The following is a 20,267-nucleotide window of genomic DNA, read 5'->3' on the forward strand; positions in this document are numbered from 1 at the left end:
TTAACTGTGTACTAACAAGAACTGTTTAATGCAGCTTACTTTGCTCCATAGATGCATATAAAAGTGCTGTAATACAAGATTCCAGTTATAAGGAATAGGTGCTTCATAACATATTGAATACTGCACTTGGCTTACACAGCCGGATACACAAACCCTCCATCTGCTCTCCTGTGATAGCACTTCCAGTTTCCACGTTTATATTGAGACTTTACATGAGATAAAGCTCCTCTACATGACAACACCATTTCCCACATCAGCTGCCCCTTCAACTGTTTAATCTCATCCACGATGCACCTCACCACAGTGACTGAAGGCAGGCAGCCAGAAAATATACTGGAGGCCTGTGCAGCTGAGGATTAGCTCCTCCTTGTCGACCACTGTTTTTGCCCCAAGTTACACAGCTCTTTCAGAAGTAAGATCACCAGGGGACATGTTTAAGATCTCTTCAAAAGAAGGGCCTTCATCCTCAAGAGGTATCTCTGCCTCAAACATACGCTGAAGCAGAGCATCAACTGTCCTGTACCCTGGAAGTGGCAAAAGAGAGTCACTGTAAGCATTCATGTCTGTTTTTCCCCAACATAAGCACCTTAATAGAGCTCTTACTCAAAGGCTGCTCCTGCTGTTTCACACTACAGAGGCAAGAAAAATGCCCCATCTGCCTTTCAACACTTTGAGCCCTTGTAAAGAACAGACTCCTATTTTACAGATTCAGGTACACCTATTCCCATGTGTCCTTCAACTGATTTGTGATCCCAGACAGCATGGGTTAGAGGTACAGCAAGAAATCTAGTGGAAGATAAAGCAGGCACTGAACTAGAGGTAAGCACTGGATAGTCACCCCATGATCTAAGCCAGGAGGAGTTCAGAGCACATACAGGAAGGAGAGAAGACAGGCTTCTTGGCAATAGCAAGACCCCAGCCACCAAGGCAGTGTTTCCACAGACTGGCTACTGAAGACAAGCACACACTGTAAGAGAAAGAAGGAAAAGCTGCTCCAGAATTAGAAGGAAACAGCAGAGTCCGCAGTTCTCAATGCAACTCTAGCCAAGTTTTAGCTGTTTTCATGGCTCAAAGAAAGCAGAAGTGCTTGGGAACTTCCTCAGAGACAGAGCAACTAACAGGGACAGTTCAGAGCCTTGGCCTTCTAAATAAAAACATAAGACATAATGGTAGCAGTCGCCACACCTCTGAAAGAACCCGTAGGGCAACACTTACGTTTGGAGGCAATTTTGAACACCAGCCCTTTAGGCTGTGCCTTTGTTCCACCTTCCCCCTCAAGGTCATTGTCAGCACTCTCCATGTTATCGAGGAGTTGTTCATCCTGGAGTGTGTCCCTACACAAGAAAAATCAGAAGTTATCCTACAGGGGCCCACGTGAAAACACACCAGCAATGCACTCCCTTGGACCAGAGAAGCATCATGGTTACACTGTTGGTCTCCAGCACCTCTCCTACCTCTGGATGACCAGTCTAAAGCCAGAAAAGCTCAGTGAGGCAGACAGTTCACTGTGCTCCCACCTCCAAGGGGAAAGTGATTTACTTTCTACTGCCAGCCCTAGACCAAGACCTTTAAGGTCTAACAGATTAGCAAGATCTTTGTGACAAGGAAGAGGAGCCTCGGTTCACACTCAGAGAAGGAAGCATCTCCAGACCCAAGCCAACCACACACAGCACTACTGTTTGAGGGGGCTTGCTTACTCTTGAACTCCCATTCCCAGCTCCTGGATTTTCTGCTCAATGGCTGTCTCCACTTCACTCTTCTCTAGGGAGTACTCCACAAAGAAAGCTTCCAAGATGAATGACACAAAGATGCTGAAAGAAATGAGAAGTAGAATCACAGCAGCTTTTCCTTACTGGAAACCCTCCAGCTTCAGACATCAACTACTCTGATTAGACAGGCTCATAGCCCAGCTCTAGGTACTGAGGGCTTATGGCAATGTCTGCTGGAGATGATGTGCTCTAAGGCAGAACACCACTCAGAGTTAAAAACAGATGCAAGAGGCTCTTCAAAAGAGAGAGGGGTAGGATGCATGTCAGAGCAGCACACTATACACGATCTCAGTATCATAACACCACCCTGGCAAGGGTCAGAGCCCCTCTTCACTCCACTAAGGATAAGAGAAAACCCAAAAACTTACTTGACAATAATTATAACCATCACAATGTGGAAAGCAATGAAATAAAGCTTCGCAGGCTGAGCAGTCACACTGGCAAATCCATTGGCAAAGAGTATAAAGGGAATTAAGGACGAAACCGCTAAAGGAGAAGATCTTGCTCTACAGTAGTGCTAAGGGAGGGACCAGATAAAACTACAAACAAAGGATATCGTGCCACTGATTGACTACAGTGAGCTCCATCAGAACAATGAAGGAAGATGCAAAGTTGTTGAAGTTGTTCTTGCAGTATTTTCCACGGGCAAACAAAGAATCCTTGAGAGCCTGGTTTCCACATTCCATGGCATAAGGAGCATTTGAGTTTGCAGGGAAGAACTGGATTTTCCCATGGAATAACTCCATACCAATTATAGCAAATATACAGTACACAACCTGGGAAGAGAAACATCATTACAGGCTCTCCACTGAGCAGAAAGCCCCGTGGCAGGTCTAAAAACTCCAGCAGCTTTTCAGTTTTTACTGATTCAACAGTTTGCATAAGAGTAGCATAGTCTTAAGAGATTAAGCCCCCTCAAAAGCAACTACTTGACTTATTCCTGCCCAGAACTGCAGACCAAATACACAGAAAAAAAGCATTCTCATATCCTAAGAGGAAAACCTATTCTTAAAAAGGGATTTTACAAAATAAGTGTACTCATTCAGCTTCTCGCCCAAACCATAGTTTTATTCCTTATAGTACTCAAGGCCTAGACTGCACTGAACACCTTAGCTGCCCCATGGAGGACACGATGCCCTGGCAATTTCTGACCTGACGACTAGCAATTAACCCAACCCTTCTGTACATGTGAAGATGTGCAATGACTAAGAACCAAGTGTACACTGAGTTTCAGTGGCCCAACTCCCAAACATTTGTGTTTATCCTCTTGAAAACCAGACGTGAGACTTATAACACATCCCTGCTAAACTGAGTGCTGTGAGCAGAGATACCAGGTTTTCTTACCAGAGTCAGCCCTCCAAACGTCAGCATGGTCGGCACGATGTTTATCAGCGTGTTCATGATGACTCGGAACCTACAGCAAATGATTTATGATAACACTTCTATAGGGAGGCTCTTTCTTTAAAGCTCATGCTTACTGATTACATCCCATCCAGCTCCCCATGTATCCTTATTTATCACTGCAGAGAGGTTGCAACAGCTGGCTTCATCCCAGGCAAGTTGAGACAAGGCCTTGGGATGTTTTCTTCAATTGCCATGATTAATCTAAAGCAACCCCTACAGAGCAGCTTATAGCACCATTTCTGCCAGCCTGATCCAGCTTGCCCCGCAAACATATCCCTACCCCATTCTGTTCATCACCTTTGAATACTGTCAACGATCCTTATTAGCCTGAGGACCCGTAATATGAAGACAATGTCCAGGATCTGCTGACTGTTATACTTCGTGGCTGAGAAGAGAAAAAAGATTTGTCTTTTGAAAAACAGGCAGGTCAGTATCAATATAAAGCACGTTCTTACATCTGTAAGAGTTATGTCCTTGTTAAACACTTAAACACCACAACAGGTAGTCATTAGTGAGGGGGAAAAACAACACAACACACTTGGTTCTTAGAAACCCTACAGGAACTCCATTATCCTGCCAAAAAGCCTCCCAAGATCAAGATGATGGCAAAAGACAACTCAAAACCACTGAGTCTCCCAGATGCATGCAGGCTGCTCAAGCTGCACTTACTCGATTTCAGGGTGGTATTGAGTATCGTTGCAGTCAAGGCAGCAAAGATGATGAGGGTATCAAACCTAGCATGAGGGAAGGCAGTGCTGTTAGATTTGTGGGCAACACAAAATGGGCACTTAAGCTCCCACATGACATACACGAGAGGAAGAAGGGTCACTACTTCTGTACAGCAGACAGCCCTGCTTCATCTCAGAATTACTTGCAACAGAGGGACATGGGAAAGCTTTGTTTAGCAAAATACTTTCCCCTGCCCAGCCACTATTTTCATACACTGCAGTCACAGCTGACTGGAGCTGGCAGAGGGGCAGAGAACAGCAGTCTGTTAGACAGGAAAGAGTACACTGTCCTCTCATACATAAACTCATCTTAACTGCATCACAGAACACAAGTTGTCTCTGGAAACCTATTTCCTCAGACTTTCATTTCTTGACAAACAAAACACAAAGATCTCACATTAATGCACACTCACCAGTTCCAGAACTGATTTTTGCCAAAGAATGCCCTTGGTTCGTACGTGTATAGTTTCAGAAGTATCTCAACTATATATAAAGCAAGGAAGACCCACTCTGCATAAGAAATATAAGGGCTTTCCTCATCCAGAGCAATGAAGATTGCGTTTATTAGGATGATCACATCGTAAGTCCAAACAAATCCCCTGCAAGCAGAGAGAAAACAAAACAACAACAAAAACAGTCAGCTCACCATTCTCAACAAGGTACAATAAAATCAGTTACTTCAGGAGTTCTGTGCCTGCTCCCTCTGATATTATAATTTAGGTAACTACCCATCAGCTCTTGCAAAAGCTGAGTGTTGGGAAGTTACCGTGGAGTTGAGATTTACTCTTTAAGTCTAGCACAGAACACAGCCTTCCTGGTACACCACTGCCACTACTTTCAGTATTAAGCTCTCAGAAATTCATTACAATTGACTTCTACAAAGTCAAGCAGCATTTATCAAGCAGCAGAACTGGTCATGTGAAACAGAAGTCCATAAATAAAACTGGGAGGAGATGGGTACGCTACAATTAGATGGAACTGAATATGCTGGGAAAGTGGATGGAGAGAAGTCTCATCATGTTCAAATGGAAATGCAAAGTCCTGCTGCTGGGGAAGAAGGGGAGGAAGGCAGCTGGGCAGATGGGATGGATCAGCTGAAAAGCAGCTCCACAGTGCACATAGCCGGCTGTATATGGAGAGAGGGGTGTCTTGGTCGACAAGCAGAATGTGAGCCAGCAATGCACCCTGCTGGCAAAGCTGACCAACAGCATCCTGGGCTACCTTAGCAGGAGAGCTGTGAACAGGTCACGAATGCTGAAGGCCTCCTTTGAAGTGCTATGGAACGATCTGGGTTTCCCAGCATTGAAGACTGGAACCTACTGGAGCTAGTGCAGCAAAGGGGGCATGAAAAAATGCTTAAAGAACAGAGTAGCCTGACACACAGCACTGAGAGACCTGGTGATGTTCAGCCTGAAGGGAAGAAAGGTTGGTGGGCAGGGGGGAGTCTTAATTTGTATAAATACCTAATGGGAGGGTGTAGAGAAGATGGAGCCAGACTCTTCTCAGTGGTATCCAGTGAAAGCACAAAAGGCAATAGGCACAAATTGAAATACAGGAAATTCCATTTAAACAAGAAAGCTTTCCCCTTCTTTTTGACCATCCTCAGTTTTAAACACTGGAACAGGTCGCACAGAGGTGGTGGAGTCTTTCCTTGCAAATATTCAAAACTCAACTGGACACAACCCTGAGTAACCTACTCCATCTGACCCTGCTTGGAGCAGGGAGTTACAGCTGACAATCTCTAGAAGTCCCTCCCAACCTCCATAACTTCTGCATTTCTGGGAAGACTCAGATGTGAAGCAGAGCACTAGCAACTCACAGCACCAATTTAATAAAAGCTGATGAAACAACACAGTGCAGATTTTACTGCTGACTTAAGATCACCACTTCCATAAAATCATAGAATGGCCTAGGTTGAAAAAGACCACAACGATCATCTATTTTCAACCCCCCTGCTGTGTGCAGGGTCACCAACCACCAGACCAGGCTGCCCAGAGCCACATCCAGTCTAGTCACCTTCCATTAAAGCCTTTAGCCTGGTCTTAAGCAGGCCATAAAGCACTCCCTGCCTTCAGGGAAAGCTATCTACACTCAGCACTTATTTAAGAACATATGGGATTGGAAGAGACACAGAGCCACTAACATCCATGTCTACTTTCTCCACACCCAGCAAAAGTAGGCTGAAAGCAGTTAATTCACAAAGCATTTTCAAAAGCAGAACCCCCAGTTTTCCTGAATAGAGCCTGAATCTTTCATTATGACACCCAGAACAGCATTTACTTACAACACTACTGCTCTACAGTGCTTTACATGTTAGGAGCTGCTTGTTCCACCAATACAGACTTACCTGTGCCTAACCACGCTGCGCAGGAACTGACTCGCTGCTGATTTGTATATACGAGGCATCCACTGCCCCAGTGGATGGCTGCGTATTTTCAGGGTAATCACCTGGATGTTGAGCAGATCTGCCAGCTGTACAAAGGACTTCTTGTCTGCAGAAGGGAGAGAGCACTAATCAGTCCACTGTCATTTAAAAACAGCCCTGTCTGGCAAACCTACATGCATACGAGTTGCAGCAAGCTGGACTTGATACCTCTGCAGCCAGCAAAGCACAAATCCAAAGAGGCATGCACCACAAAACAGGTAAAATTCAATGCAGCTCCTGCATCCCCTTCCTGACAGACTGGCTCAAAGCACGGCCAAAAAAACAAGACAAATCTCCAGTGATCTAGCATTGACAAGACCAGCCCATCTCTCCCAGTATTCTGACTCCAGACAACACAAAGCAAGTGGTTCTAAAAGAGTATATGCTACATTATTTGGAGGAATCTGCTAACAAGGGAAGTCATGTTTGCCCTGTGCTGAGAAGAGGAAGAACCCTTCTTAGGGAACTTGGCCTGCTGACAAATAGCCATGAAGGACTGCCCCCAGCACAGGCACAAAGAACAGCCCTCCAGGACTTGAATAATCTGGAGAGGGAAGTAGGTCCCTCTCAATCCATTACGTACCACAAGTCCCAGCAGCACAACTCTGGAACCAAGCTCCTCCCCAGCCCCTGAGCACAGTGGGCCCCACTGCTCACCTATGAAACCCTTCTGCTCATCATCTGAGATGCGTAGCAGCAACTCTCTGTGGGAGCTGCTGATATCGGGAGCCACCAGCTTGACAAGCTGCTTCCACTGGGCTTCTCTAACCACAGACAGCGTTCCCTCCTCTTCCTTCAGAAGGTTGAAGGCCTCTATCATCTTGCGGCGCTTCATGTAAGCAAGTGTACGGATTTCATTCTAAAAAGAATGAGAATATTCAGGCAGCTTTGGTCACATTTCCCTCTACTTTGTTTGTCTTATTTCCCCAGCACAGAGATGTAAGAAGAACAAGTTTGGAGTAATACTAGATATGATGTACAGCAAAAATCAATGGGGTGATGAGAAATGCCATTTAATGGGCAACCACGGGCCTCTGGAGGGATCACTGGGTTGCTTACTGTTGGGAGGTGCATTGAAAACAACGGAAGGGAAGACAAAGGATAGTATCAAACAGGAAGGAGATGAGGCAATATCTCCCAACCATCACAGGATCTGCATGCCTGCTGGTCACAGAAAGAAAGAGGATTCGTCCACACACACTTTGCCATCTATAAGGGAATACTGCTGGCATCAGGAGTGTAGATCTTTCTCTGTATGAGATTACAAGCAGACTAAAGAAGCTCATAACCTTGGGAGACTGTAGCCTGGTGAAAAACCTAGCAGACTGCTTAATGGGTAGGAGGATCAACCCCCTCATGGGGCATCGAGGAATTTCCAGCTCTCATCCTTTGATCACACCTATCCAAACTGCACCTATTCAGCTGGTGCAGAAGAAGCAAGAGTTCAGATTTACTTCAACCTTCCTCCACATTTGCCTTGCCCTGAGAGTCCATGCAGTGGCAGCAAACACATGCTGTGTACTTACAGCCAACTGAAAACAGACTGCATAGAAGCAGTGATTTTCTTTGCTAGAACTAATCCTCTCACAGACATGCACCTCCCACCTGCTTCAAACACACCACGATAGAGTATTTCATTTTCACACACTTACAATTAGCAGTAATCTCCATTATATGAAAAGCAGACCTGTGCTTTTTATTTGCAGAGAACCAGAATAGGCTGGAAGCTGTATGTTTATTCAGGAGAAGCTGGTCACCTTCTCCACATCTTGCAGAAGCCTCCAAGGGAAGGCCAGATGCCCCCACGCAAGGTTACACAGAACAGCAGGTAGCTGCTGATCACAGTTCACCCCTCCACTTATTACCTTCAGATGCTTTTTGTAGTTGTTATACACAACAGCCAGGAAGAGTGACATGAAGATGTAAGTGTTGACGATGACAAAGGCAATGAAGAACAGGGCGTACCATGAGCTGAAGTCAAATGCTGGCATCCTAGAAGAAAGAGACATTACTTGCTGAGCAGACAGGGAAATAAAACCAAACCATCTTCCTGATGAATTGCAGAATGTTTTGGATAATAAAGTAAGTCTCCCTGGAGGAATTAGAAAGGAGAAACCTCTGTCTATTAGTTGAGTTACAAAAGGTTAATTCCAAGTTTGAATCCTGTGTTTAACTGGTCCCTCACTGACATGATGCAGAAAAGAAGACATGCATTAAACTTTTGTCAGCATGTCTAAGTTTAGACATACAGAGTCTTGAGCTGGGGTCTCAGTCGTACTGGTGAGTTATTGGCTTCAGGGTCCCTCACTGCACTTCTGCTTCAGTTCCCTAGGGGAACAATTTGTATTTCACCACTGAAATAACTGGGGTCCCCATAACACTCCAGTTCTATTCCCCATAACATCTTCAGCACACTAATGAGAGTCCCACTCCACCCTCAATCCCATCTTTCCCAATGAAATGGTAACACCTCAAAACAAATGAGGCTCAGAAGTCCAAGCCTCTCATAAGTTTAACACAGCAGTGCAAGTTATGACAGCCTGCATACACATTGCCACTAACATCACGAGAGAAGAGACATCCAATCACTAGAGCACACTATTGCTCTTTATGAAAAGGTTCTAATCAATGAGCTAGGGGATCTATCTCTTAGACTGATGCCTTACTTGGCTGATGGGTCTTTTGGAAAGCTTTACTTTCCACAAAAGGCAATGCTCAGACAGCTGGGTGTGAGTGCTCACATTTAACTGTTCAATTGAGATACTTCTCATGCCAGAAGGATAGGAAGCTGAGAAAAAACACAGCAGCAGAACAAGCACAGTTCATTTCATGGGTAGGTAGTATTAGAAGATTCTACCCTGCTCCCCACCTCCCCCCTCCAATATTCCCCAAATGGGCCTAGTAAGTGATGTCATCTGCCACAGATACTAATCACAACTTGGTATCACAGAGTTGTTATTTTTCCCCACCACTAGGAGCCAGACAGCAGCATTCACAACACAAGGACTGCAAGCTCAGCATACATACATAACATCCGGGCTGTTTGCAGTTGTCACCAACACATAGAGGTCAAACACAATTTCTAGGTAGTCTCTAAAATATGGCAGGCCTTCTGCTGTCTGGAGGTTCCTAGAAAGAAGGCAACAACCCGGTGTTAAGCACAGAGACCACATCCCACTCCAGCAACTACAGGTATCAGCACTTTGTATTTAGTAGAAATCTGGAGTTGCCAGATCCCTCCTGCTAAAGAGGGATGACAGCTATTCATCCCAACATGCTCTGAACAGCATTAGAAAAAAAACAAACCCAAAACCTAAAATGTTTCCACACCTTTCACCAAACAGCTTCAGGGCCATGAGGGAAAACATGAGAAGGCTGAACATGAAGAGCAAGAAGACGTAGGTGATCTCTGGCAGCGTATTGCGGATGCTGCGGAAGGCTCTTCGAATCTGTCAGGGACAAAGGAAGTGTTTAGAAGCAGTGCCCAGTTTTCTTATCACCCTCCTATCAGGACAGAACACCTGCATAGGGACAAGCAATCACAATGGGACACAAGGCCTTGTCTGCTGCCTGGAAGGAAGGATTCTGACTGCATGAGCTCTTTCTACTCTTACATGAGTTTACCTAGGATAAACAAAAGGATTGCCCTGCTACTCAGGCAAACCAGTGCAAGAGTACCAGGGCTTTCCTCTTCATCCTCCCAGTTTACATTGCATCATGAACTCAGTTAGACGAGGGACAGACAGCCCTGTGGCACCACTGAGGTGCTCTTGCTCTAAAAGACTGGTCAGAGACACAAGTCTGTCACTTCAGGACACTAAACATGCTCCAAACTTAAGAGTTCACCTGCTCCCTCCTGCAGGCCTCCACAGCACAACGGTTTGTTTGCAAATGAGGACTGAATAGTCTCAGGTAGCAGGGCAAAGATCTCCCAGTGACAGTAGGGAGCAGAGTCCAAACCATCCATCTGGACCACAAGCTCAGTTTGGAGAGCTGTGTAACATTTGTGCTTGTTTGCCTAGGAGACTTCCAGAAATAAGTAACTCGGCCCCAATCTCTAGGAGAAACAGTCTCCTTGTACATGTTTGCATATACTGCTTGCATTTACTACTTCTGAGACCAGCAACTAACTGCTTGCAAACAGAGATTGGTCCTCCATACACACTGAAGGAATCACAGCCTATAGGCTGAGCTTGTAGAAAACATTATCCTTTTTTCTATGCAGTGTCAGTCTTTAGCAAAGATGACAGGACAGCACTGTGTATGGCACGACGCCCTGGTTTCAGTCTCAAGCATGCTCAGGGCTGTGGACAGCAGCAACCCAGTCCACAGGCATAAGATGCTTTGCAGTACTCTGCACTATGCTCAAGCAGCATCCCTGTGAATGTACCCTGTTCTCCATCTCAAAGTCTTGCTCCAGGTCATCTCAGAAATTCACTTAAAGGAATCTGAACGTTGCTGTTCTACATTCTACTCCATTCCCTCAGTTCTCAGAAAGCAGCACGCTGTCCAGAAGCAGGAATTCCTCCCATTAGATCCCTTCCTTACCTGGCGGCTCTCTGCAAAGTTGACCAGGAAGATGGGCCTCACTATTCTCGACCATCGAACACTCTTTATGTTGTATATCCTGAGGGCCCCGTATATGGCCAAATCAGTCAGAGACAGCTGTAGAAGAAAGAGGATCAAAATCCACAGAAACAAGTTTGGAACCATGTATGAGCCAATCCAGTTACCTTCACCATCTAGACCAGGCAGATACAAATACACCAGGTTTGTGAGAACAGGCTGATGCACCAATTGCTTTGGCCACGGCCCTCGTACAGCAGACCCCAGAAAGGACACAGCAGGAACAAAAAGCTGCCTCCACATAGCCCAGCTCAGCCCTTGTGACTCCCAGCTCACCAGGATTGCGACCATGATGCAGATGTTCTTGGTATCCTTCCAAAACACATTGCGACGGGTGATTTTGGCAAAGTGCATCAATCGGCCAAAGAACACCAGAAGGCACAACACCTCCACTGAGGAAGTGGCCTGCAGGCAGACAAGGGACTCATGTCAGGACTAAGAAAAGCAACTCTAGTCTTCTTCATACAGATAAGGATTCTCAGGCTGAGGTAGAGGCAAGACAAAATAAATAGGGCCCATATAAAAGTCTCGCCAGTGAGTTTTGCTGCTGGCTGTTCCATATGCTCATGCATTGGCAATAGTTGTAGGCTTCCTTTTGTGGAATTCCCTGTTGAGTGCAGGTTAGAGCCTGCAACTTTGTATTTGGTTAGGATTTAAGGAATACATTAATCACAAGCATCGGTACAGAAAAAAACAAAGGCTGAAGATATGGAAGGGAGCACTGCGACACAGCCCGATCAAATCAGCCACTGTGGATGGATGTCCATGGGACCCTATCTAGTTTCTATGCCCATTTTTGTCCCCATTCCAGCATATGGGAAGTATGAACAGGAAGATCAGCAACAACCACCTCTTTACACTTTGATAAGGTGTCTAAAGCATGAACCATTGAGTAGCACAATAGTAGCTGCATTATCACTTCTGCACTGCCTGGAAACTCACCAGGAAAGGGAGTGGATACACAGCAGGTTCTTCAAACACTGCAAGGGAGAGGTTGAGAAAGATGAAGAAGTAGGTGGCTGTTCGCATAAACCAGTGGTTATAGAGATAATAAAGCCTGTAGAGAGAAGGCAGAGGCATCATAAATAAGGGGTTCAGCCAACATACCCATATGGTGTCCTGGAAAAACAGCACACACTTCCCAAACAGTAAAGGAAGAAGGGTGCATCAACACAGATAGAAAAGGGAAGTGTGCAAAAGTTTCTGGCAGAGTAAGCTTTTCTATGTACACACACAAGTCAAGAAGTATCCTGTCCCCTCTAGCAAAGCCTCTGATGACTGCTGATATTAATCATGAACACATCCAGCTCTGTCGTCCACAGGAGGCTGCAATAGTGGCTCCTTTTGGAGCACATCCACACAGAGAGCACCAGGTTTCTCTGCTAATTGGTAGGCTGCCTGCATTGCCAGGTAATCACCTCACCTGCCCAACCATCACTCCAGACAAAGGTACAAGGCAGGTGATAAAGTGGATGACAACGCTGTCCTTAACAACAGCACTAAGACACCACCACGTAAAAACTGTCCAACTACTCAGCAAACACACTTGTGTGGTACAAAGCCCCTGAAGCTCCAATAGCTAAGCTAAGAGAATTAAAAGTGGGACTGATGTTGTACCAGCAGCTAATTGGGAGAGTCAATATTACAGGCAAAACAGCTTTGGTTTTGGGAATTTCATCTACCTGACTGCCCATTAACAAGCTGTTAGTGACTGCTTGCTTCTAGCAGCCACTGTCCTTGCTAAAAAGCACCTGAGCAGAGTCACCACAAGCTCGTAGGAGTAGCTGAAGTGTTGGTGCATGTGAGCTGTTACCCCCATTACCAACCCAGCTGGCACAGAGCCGTTCTACCTGGCTACCAGAACCCTGTAACTCACACCCCACGCAGTCACACTCCAGCACTTCCTTCCATGCAGGCAAGCACTGAGCTGTCCATACTCATTAATCTCTGCCAGCACTACAGCTTCATTTTGGTTTTTACCTTCAGAAAAAGAAAAGAAAGAAAAGGTTTAATTTGTCTTCCCACAAGATGCAATGAGTTGTATCTAATACACACATCCTGGCTTCAATTCAGCCCTTTACAATCCCACCCAAGAAGGCCACTTAGCCTCACAAGTGCTATTCAGCTCAGCAGACACAGGCCGGCTCCCCCTAATAGAGAACTACTGAGATTGGAGAAGTCACAGAATCACACAGAATCACAGAATGACCCGGGTTGGAAGGGACCTCAAGGATCATGTAGTTCCAACCCCCCTGCCTGGCAGGGCCACCAAACATACACATTTACTAGATCAGGTTGCCCAGGGCCCCGTCCAACCTGGCCTTGAACACCTCCAAGGACGGGGCATCCACAACCTCCCTGGGCAGCCTGTTCCAGGGCCTAACCACTCTCTTAGTAAAGAACTTTCCCCTAACATCCAACCTAAATCTTCCCTCTTTTAACTTAAAACCATTTCCCCATGTCCTGCTATTATCAGCCCTTTCGAAGAGTTTACTCCCCTCCTGGGGAGTAAGTCCTTTGAGATCATTAAGCCCAACCCGACCATACCCCTCAGTGCCACATCCCCACCTGCAGCTCTCTCAACCCCCAGCACCTCTCAGTGCAGCCGTGCCTCTGCCCCACTACTCGTTAGGAGAAGGAACCCACCGCAGCCCCCTCCCAGGCTGCCTGGGGGAGCGGAGCCCTGCAGCCCCCTTACCTGACAGCCTCGGGGGAAGTCTTAAAAGGGATATTTCTGTTGTATTGAGCATCAGAGACAAACGCTGCAGCCAGCAGGAGCTCCTGGGGAGGGGAAGAAACACAGGTCAGGGGGTGCTTGGGGAGGGGGGCAGAGGGCGATATCCCTGCCCCGCAGGCGGGGATGGAGCACACGCCGCCCTACACCCCGTGCCACCTCCCAGCCCGAGGCGAGGGCTCTACCTGCGAAGCAGCCTCAGCCATGGCCGGGGAAACGCTTCACCTCCCGCCGACCCCGCGGCATTTAACGGGCCCGCCCCGCCGGCGGAAACGGGAGGCGGAGGAAGGGCCGGGAGGAGGAGCGGCAGCCGCAGGGTCCGCCCGCAGCGCTGCAGCCACGTTCCCGATGGTGCTGGATGCGCTGAGGCCCCGCTCGGTGCGCTGGGCGCTGCTGGCCGCCTTCGCCACCGGTGTCGTGGTGGGCTGGCAGGCCGCCCGCGCCCGCCGCCGCTTCCTGCGCTGGAGGCAGAGCCGCCTGCAGCGCCGCTTGGACGCCGCCCGGCAGCAGCTGGAGGCGGCCTGACCCCGCGCCGCCCTGCCCGGCTCCCGATCGTACGGCCGGAGCCACGCGGACCCGCCGCCCGGCGATGCCCGGAGCCAGCGCTGATCACACGGACCGAACCGACCGCACCGCGGGCTCATCGCTGCCGTGGGTGAGGACACGGCGCGCAGCGAGCGGCGGATCCCGGCGTGACGGAACGAGTGGGGAGCGGGGAGACGGAGCAGCGCCCGGCAGCACCAACGGGGCATTAAACGGGGCATTAAACGAGTGTGTGTGTCGGACTCGGTGTGTTCGTTCCTGCTGTGTGTTCATACTCCATACACTCCATATCCTCCATCCCGGCCCACGCTCGCGGCGCTCCCGGCAGTGACGCCATCTCCCAGCGCCGCCCGTTGCCCAGCGACCATGACGGGGCGGCGGGCGCGCAGCCCACTGCAGAGAGTGCAGCGCCAGAGCAGGGAGCTGCGGGCGCAGGTATCGGTACCGGTATCAGTATCGGCATCAGTACCGGTATCAGTATCGGTATCAGTATCGGTATCGGTATCAGTACCGGTACCGGTATCAGTATCGGCATCAGTACCGGTACCGGTATCGGTACCGGTACCGGCAGCCGCTGGGGAGCCCTTCCGGCAGCTGACGGCACCCCTCTGTGTTGCAGGTGGAGGCGCTGCGGGCAGAGAGCGCGGGCGCGGCCGTGGGGCAGCGGGAGGCCTTGAGGCAGAGGTGAGCGGGGCTGCGGGGCGCCTGGAGCTCGGTACCGGGGATGGAACGGACCTTAACAACCATTGGGCACCAACCCCCGCCTTAAACTGCTGACCCCAACCTGACCCTGTTGCCCAGGGCTCCATCCAGCCGTGGGCACCACCAGGAGTGGGGCATTCTGTGTTCTATGGGCAGCCTGTGTCCGTCTCATTGCCTCTGAGTGAAAATTCCCCTTAACGTCTAACCTCAAATTCCTCTTTGTCCTGACACTCAGACTGTAAAATTTGCTCCCATTCCTATTTATGAGTTCCCTTGAGGCACCATAAGGCCGCAGTGAGGTCTCTCCGCAGCCTTCTCTTCTCCAGGCTGAACGATCCCACCTTCCCCTGCTGTATCAGCTACACCACTCAGCGTGCTGTCAGCAGCACACTCAATCCCACTGTCAGAGTCACTGATAAAGATGCAGAAGTGCACATCCAAAGACAGACCCTTGTGGGACACCACTCATCACCTGCCTCCACTTATGCTATACCAGGACACAGAACCAGCTCTCTCTTGCTGAGGTTCAGCCTGGGAAGTCACCAGAGCCTCTACTTAATGCAGTGTTACCTGGTCTTTGGGGCATTATGGAAAGCAGGGGTTCAGCTTTCATAGTGCAGTGGCACTCCTGCCTTATCCCCGAGCAGCACTAGGCTACAGCAACAGCAACAGGCTCCCTCAGCACCCTGCCCAGTGCTGGGTGTGGGCAGTGACAGCAAGTGCCTGTGAAGTGATGTAGCACGGGTAACCACACAGGTTGTCTGAAATCCTCAAGGCTGAAGTTGTTTAAAGCAGGAACTTGCACATCACAGGTAACAAGCAGTGAAGCTGCGCATCCCTTTGTTCTTCAGGGATTCTTGTGTGAATGATTGACACCAAGAACTTGTCAGAGCCAGGAGATTATCTTATTTTGTCCCTCTGCTCCAAATCTGCTGCTGCTGCTTCTTGAGTTTTGTTAAAACACTGCTTCTAAGGACACACCAAACGCTTGGTTTATGAATTACAGACGGAATTAAACTGGTCTCTTTTTGTAAAGCTTTGTGTTCATACAGCTTTGAGAAGGTATGGGCATCTAAACATACGCATTTAAGTGATTTTGTGATTCAATATCCCGTCAACCAGATGTAAGGTAACGCTGTCTGTCTTGCTTTCAATGCAGGTGTTTTCAGCTGCAGAAACTGGTGGACGAGAATACAAATACTCTTCGTAGTTTGAAAAAGGTAGGTATAGAGACTTGCTAATGGTTTTCCCTGTAACATATTGTGGTAAATATTCAGAGAATGGTAACCTGCTTCAATTTCAGATGCCTCAGGATGAAAGTAATGCCTAGCACCACATAACCTACGAATGGGATCTCTGAGATTAATGTATATGATCTGAAAGCATATTCTTAATGCTTTGTTATGCGCATTAAAATCTTTCTTGACCCAATATATTTAAAGGTGTTTATCAACCCACTCCATTGTGTTGGGAGAGGAGAATGTAGTTTGAAAATGTAGTGTGAAAGTTCATTTTGTTGAAGTAAAAGGCAATAAAATATCATAAGCAGGGAGTTATCACTGCTGTGGAATATCAAAACTCATGAGATGTGTCTGTAAAACTGTAGAGAAACACCAGGTTTGTTGTATTTTCCTTCCTCAGGCTGACGAGCCTGCGCCTGTGGGGAATTACGATCAGAGGAAAGAAGAAGAAGAAAAGCTGTTGCTAAAGCTATCCCAGCAGCTGCAGAAATTTTGTCATGTCTTGGATAAGGACAATGCAGCTACAAAGGACACGGTGTAAGTAACCCAAACAAGCATCTGTACTTAAATAGTGTCATACATACAGCACTGGAAAGAACCTTCAAAGACTGCTTATCCTCCTTATTAGTTATTGCAAAAGAGCTGGCTCTCCTGGGGCTTGTTTTATTAATGAAATCAAGAGAGCCTCGCTGCAGTTTTCCGAGGATTTTGTTTAATGGCTGAGATATAACGTAGGTTGTACTGTGGTCTGTATTCTTAGGGATGAAAAACCATTTCAGGTCAGGCCAGAGTCTACAAAGAGATTTCTGGATAACACAGGGAAGCCCGTGTTGTAAGGCTTTAACAGCAATTAAAATATATATATATATATAAAATTAAAAAGTGAATAAAAAGTTTGATTTATTTTGGGTAGGAACAAGGGGAGTCTGAAAGATTCTCGGAGAGAACACAAAGATAAAGAAGAGGATGAGGGTGCTGATGACAATGGTGAAAGCAGTGAGGAAGAAGAAAGTGAAGAAGCAGATGAGGAAGATGGGGATAACTTGGATGATCCTGATGTTAAAGAATGCATTGCAGTGGGAAGCTTTAATGCACAGCAGGAAGGGGACCTCACATTTACGGTAAGCAGGCCCATAGAATTGATTGCCATGTTGGTGCTGCGGGTCATTCTGTATTAAGTGGTGGCAATAATGAAATCCTATGCTTTTGGGATTCAGAAAGATTTGAGGAAGAAAGGCTTCCCCCAGTCTGCATTTCCCTTACTGCAGTTCAGCGTTCTTTTGCCTCTTTCTGTAGCAGCAGAATCTGTGGCTGTAGTCTGTGACCTGTGAGAGAGAACAATTGAATTGTTATTCAAATCGTGTTTGGTGTCATTTTGAAATATTTGGTTGTCTTTTTTCTCCATCTCTCCTAATGGCAAAGAAAGGTGAAGTCCTGCTTATACATGATAAGAAGGCGGATGGCTGGTGGGTAGCCGAGAACTCAAAAGGGGAGAGAGGCCTCGTGCCTAGGACCTATCTGGCGGTTAGTGTGCTGCATGCGGCCTCCTGTTCTAGCCTCACCTCTGTAGTGCTATGTACATTAATCATATTGCTGCCTGAAATCGGTCACAGTGCTTACGTGTGCATGCAGTGGTATTTTAGTGCTGTAGTCTGCCACTAAAGATCAGCTCTGAAGGCTCCAAGCTGTAGTGGACTAATCCTTGCTTTTCGTGATTCATGTGAAGCATCAGTTCATGTAAAAGCCGGGTTGTGTTGGTGATTTGATGGGAAAAGACCTTTTTTGAAATTGATTGTTAAAGTTTTGTTCCCTCCCCCTGTTTTTTTAATGGCTTACTTGTGTTAGTATGTTTATTCTTGGGCATGTATCCAGTGTACAGCTGTGATGGACGTGTAAATGTGGGTACACAATTTGGCTCACTGAGCTCTGCTAGACTGACCTTTACGCAGTGGAACAGCACTTTTCAGAACATAGGGTTTGTTGGGTGGCTCTTTTCTTGCTTAGAATGTCTTTGTAGGAATAGTCCAATCCCCTGCTGTAGCTGCAGACCTAAGGGCAGAGTTGTTCAGTGACAGTCGTTACAGACAGATCTCCTCTTCTAAGCCATTCACGTGTGCTGTGTTTGGAGAAAACATTTTTAAGAGCACAACTGTGAAAAAATCCAGCACTTATCCCTTCTGAATCTGATTTATAGGTCCATAATGAAGATGAAAGCCAAGAGGAAAGTGATGGACACATAGAAGTGGTGGATGAAACAGCAGATGGAACTGAAATTAAAAAAAGGTAAATGGAATGATGCAAAGGCAAATAAGTATAACGTTGGCCAACTGCCACCCTCATAGCAACCACCAGGTGCTGGGGGTGCCAAGGCCTTTCCCATCCTGTGGTGCTGCCCTGGTGGGGGTATCTCTGCTGCCCTCCATCCACCCTCAGTCTTCTTTGTCCAGAGCTGAGCAAAGGCCCAGCTTCCCGCCTGCCCTGGGCTTCCAAGAGCCTGGGCCTCACTGACAAAAAGTTCTAATGGAGAAGCTGGAATGGACTTTCATGCTGAACTTCAGCCCTTCTTCCTGTCCAAACCAAAATCTGCTTCTCCACAGGAACAGCTGCCTCTGTCACTTCTCTGCCACCACCTGGAAGCCCACCCTTCCTCATGTCACCTCATGTTTCAGCTCATTGGATAATGCAGCAAGCATGTATTTAGTGTTCAGATTTTTGTCCACATGACTATAACATGTTATGAAAGAAAAATCTTTCTTTTTTTCTTCCAGAACAGACTCTCACTGGAGTGCTGTAAGAAAAGCTATCACAGAGGTAGGGTTTATCTCCTGCGTATCAATATAATCTATCTTAATGTTAATTATTTTTAAACAAGATTTGACTTTTAGTAATCACCACGTCTCATAGTATAGACCGTTGTTTCTAATGAACACCAGTTCTTTTTCATGGGCGTGATTTTATTTTGTTAACAGGCTGTGCCTCTACTGCTTTGTAATGGAAGGGGGATTTAACAGAATGAGTCTGTCTGGGGTCATACACAACACAAAGTAATTCCTTGGATTGGATCAAACCAGCTTCAAAGTAAAGTTAGGTGGCTGATACCTCAGGTCTTTGCTAGTGGTTGTGTATGACTGGTAAATGAGAATCAAATTAGCTGTCGAACAGCAGGAACACAAATAGCCACTTTTGTTTTTTAATAGAGTGACACAGTAGAGATATTGGCAGCCATGGGAGTTGTTCCTGCAGGATTCCGTCTATCCACACTTTCCCAGCTCTTAGAAGAAGGTAAGGTTTTCTCACAATAACTGCAATGCAGGATTTAGAGGTGCCTGCTGTGAATTTTTTAGTCCAATAGGATAGTGACAGGGCTAAAATCTTCATTGCTTTATTGTAATTGAGGGTGTACTTGGCCAGTTAAATAATGTATTAAAAGGTGTTTTTTTTTCTTCCCCTTAATCAAATAAGTTGAATCTATCTGAGTGAAATCCAGGAAGACTCTTCCTGTTTTTTGTCATGACAGAAAATTATGAATTTTAATATCCTTCCCTTCTTCTCACAGAGTTTCCATGAAGAGACTTCAGAAGATCCAACATATCTCATTTTTCTTAATCTTTTCACTTAAAGCTGTTTCCAGTCAGTAGCTTAGTCAACAAAATTAATTCCAATGATTCTAAAATGGAATACAGCAGAAGACTTTTCCTAATAGCTTTTCCCATTTTAGAGGGTACTTGTAGTAGAAACCTCTTCAGTATTGTCAAATTTTTAAACGGACCTTAGCCAAATCTGAATTTTGGTCATCATTCATTTTGTGGCAATAATGGTCATAAAAGACTCTTAGGGTATCTATCTATCTATCTATCTATCTATCTATCTATCTATCTATCTATCTATCTACCTACCTACCTACCTACTACCTCAATGGCTTTTGTTTCAGGTAATCAGTTCAGAGCAAGTTACTTCTTGCAGCCTAAACTTACTCCATCCCAGCTGGCTTTTAAAGATTTGGTGTGGGACCCTGAAAAAAATACTGTGAGTATGACTGATAAGAAAGCTGTGATGCTTTTTGGTTCCAGGGAAAATGACAACACCTGTAGATAT

General features: G+C 46.6%; 3 protein-coding genes and 1 long non-coding RNA gene across 8 annotated transcripts in view; 2 read left to right on the forward strand and 2 right to left on the reverse strand.

The window, feature by feature from the left end:
• Positions 1-13,969, reverse strand: LOC107310737 (two pore calcium channel protein 1-like). Of its 2 annotated transcripts, XM_015856645.2 has the most exons (19): positions 13,872-13,969; positions 13,651-13,733; positions 11,895-12,009; positions 11,229-11,357; positions 10,875-10,991; positions 9,657-9,775; positions 9,354-9,455; positions 8,192-8,318; positions 6,984-7,185; positions 6,249-6,393; positions 4,315-4,500; positions 3,843-3,907; positions 3,471-3,558; positions 3,114-3,183; positions 2,326-2,545; positions 2,138-2,228; positions 1,698-1,811; positions 1,216-1,334; positions 1-524 (listed from the first exon to the last, which is right to left on the reverse strand). In XM_015856645.2, exons 1-19 carry the CDS (start codon positions 13,890-13,892, stop codon positions 394-396), a joined length of 2,244 nt encoding a protein of 747 aa, XP_015712131.1. In that variant the 5' UTR covers positions 13,893-13,969; the 3' UTR covers positions 1-393. The 2 variants fall into 2 exon arrangements, with proteins under 2 accessions (XP_015712131.1, XP_015712132.1); XM_015856646.2 differs by lacking the exons at positions 13,651-13,733; positions 13,872-13,969 and adding an exon at positions 12,829-13,172.
• On the forward strand, positions 13,438-14,471 carry MTLN (mitoregulin). The gene has a single exon (XM_032443889.1). It carries the CDS (start codon positions 13,813-13,815, stop codon positions 14,209-14,211), a length of 399 nt encoding a protein of 132 aa, XP_032299780.1. The 5' UTR covers positions 13,438-13,812; the 3' UTR covers positions 14,212-14,471.
• The window catches only part of NPHP1 (nephrocystin 1), a 14,151-nt gene continuing 8,065 nt past the window's right edge, over positions 14,182-20,267 (forward strand). For 2 of the 4 annotated variants that reach the window (XM_015856655.2, XM_015856658.2), the window contains exons 1-10: positions 14,494-14,664; positions 14,849-14,913; positions 16,091-16,151; positions 16,573-16,709; positions 17,086-17,293; positions 17,595-17,696; positions 18,367-18,455; positions 18,941-18,983; positions 19,370-19,454; positions 20,104-20,198. In XM_015856655.2, coding sequence (XP_015712141.1) covers positions 14,596-14,664; positions 14,849-14,913; positions 16,091-16,151; positions 16,573-16,709; positions 17,086-17,293; positions 17,595-17,696; positions 18,367-18,455; positions 18,941-18,983; positions 19,370-19,454; positions 20,104-20,198 — 954 coding nt within the window. In that variant the 5' untranslated portion in view covers positions 14,494-14,595. Of the gene's footprint in view, positions 14,342-14,493; positions 14,665-14,848; positions 14,914-16,090; positions 16,152-16,572; positions 16,710-17,085; positions 17,294-17,594; positions 17,697-18,366; positions 18,456-18,940; positions 18,984-19,369; positions 19,455-20,103; positions 20,199-20,267 lie in introns of those variants that run through there. The other 2 variants (XM_015856656.2, XM_015856657.2) reach the window with 2 other exon arrangements.
• Positions 16,863-18,373, reverse strand: LOC116653256. Its single transcript, XR_004306813.1, has 2 exons — positions 18,112-18,373; positions 16,863-17,497 (listed from the first exon to the last, which is right to left on the reverse strand). It is a non-coding gene; the product is annotated as an uncharacterized LOC116653256 (long non-coding RNA).

Source organism: Coturnix japonica, chromosome 3, assembly GCF_001577835.2.
Source record: "Coturnix japonica isolate 7356 chromosome 3, Coturnix japonica 2.1, whole genome shotgun sequence".
NCBI classification, from domain to species: Eukaryota; Metazoa; Chordata; class Aves; order Galliformes; family Phasianidae; genus Coturnix; species Coturnix japonica.

Excerpts from the sequence above, each read along its gene's own strand:
- MTLN (XM_032443889.1), top strand. The coding sequence starts at position 13,813 with ATGGAGCACACGCCGCCCTACACCCCGTGCCACCTCCCAGCCCGAGGC.
- LOC107310737 (XM_015856645.2), bottom strand. The coding sequence starts at position 13,892 with ATGGCTGAGGCTGCTTCGCAG. Across the intron at positions 11,358-11,894 it reads TGTATCCACTCCCTTTCCTG|GCCACTTCCTCAGTGGAGGT; the intron begins GTGAGTTTCCAG and ends GTCTGCCTGCAG. Across the intron at positions 1,335-1,697 it reads CTGGGAATGGGAGTTCAAGA|GGACACACTCCAGGATGAAC; the intron begins GTAAGCAAGCCC and ends TTTCTTGTGTAG.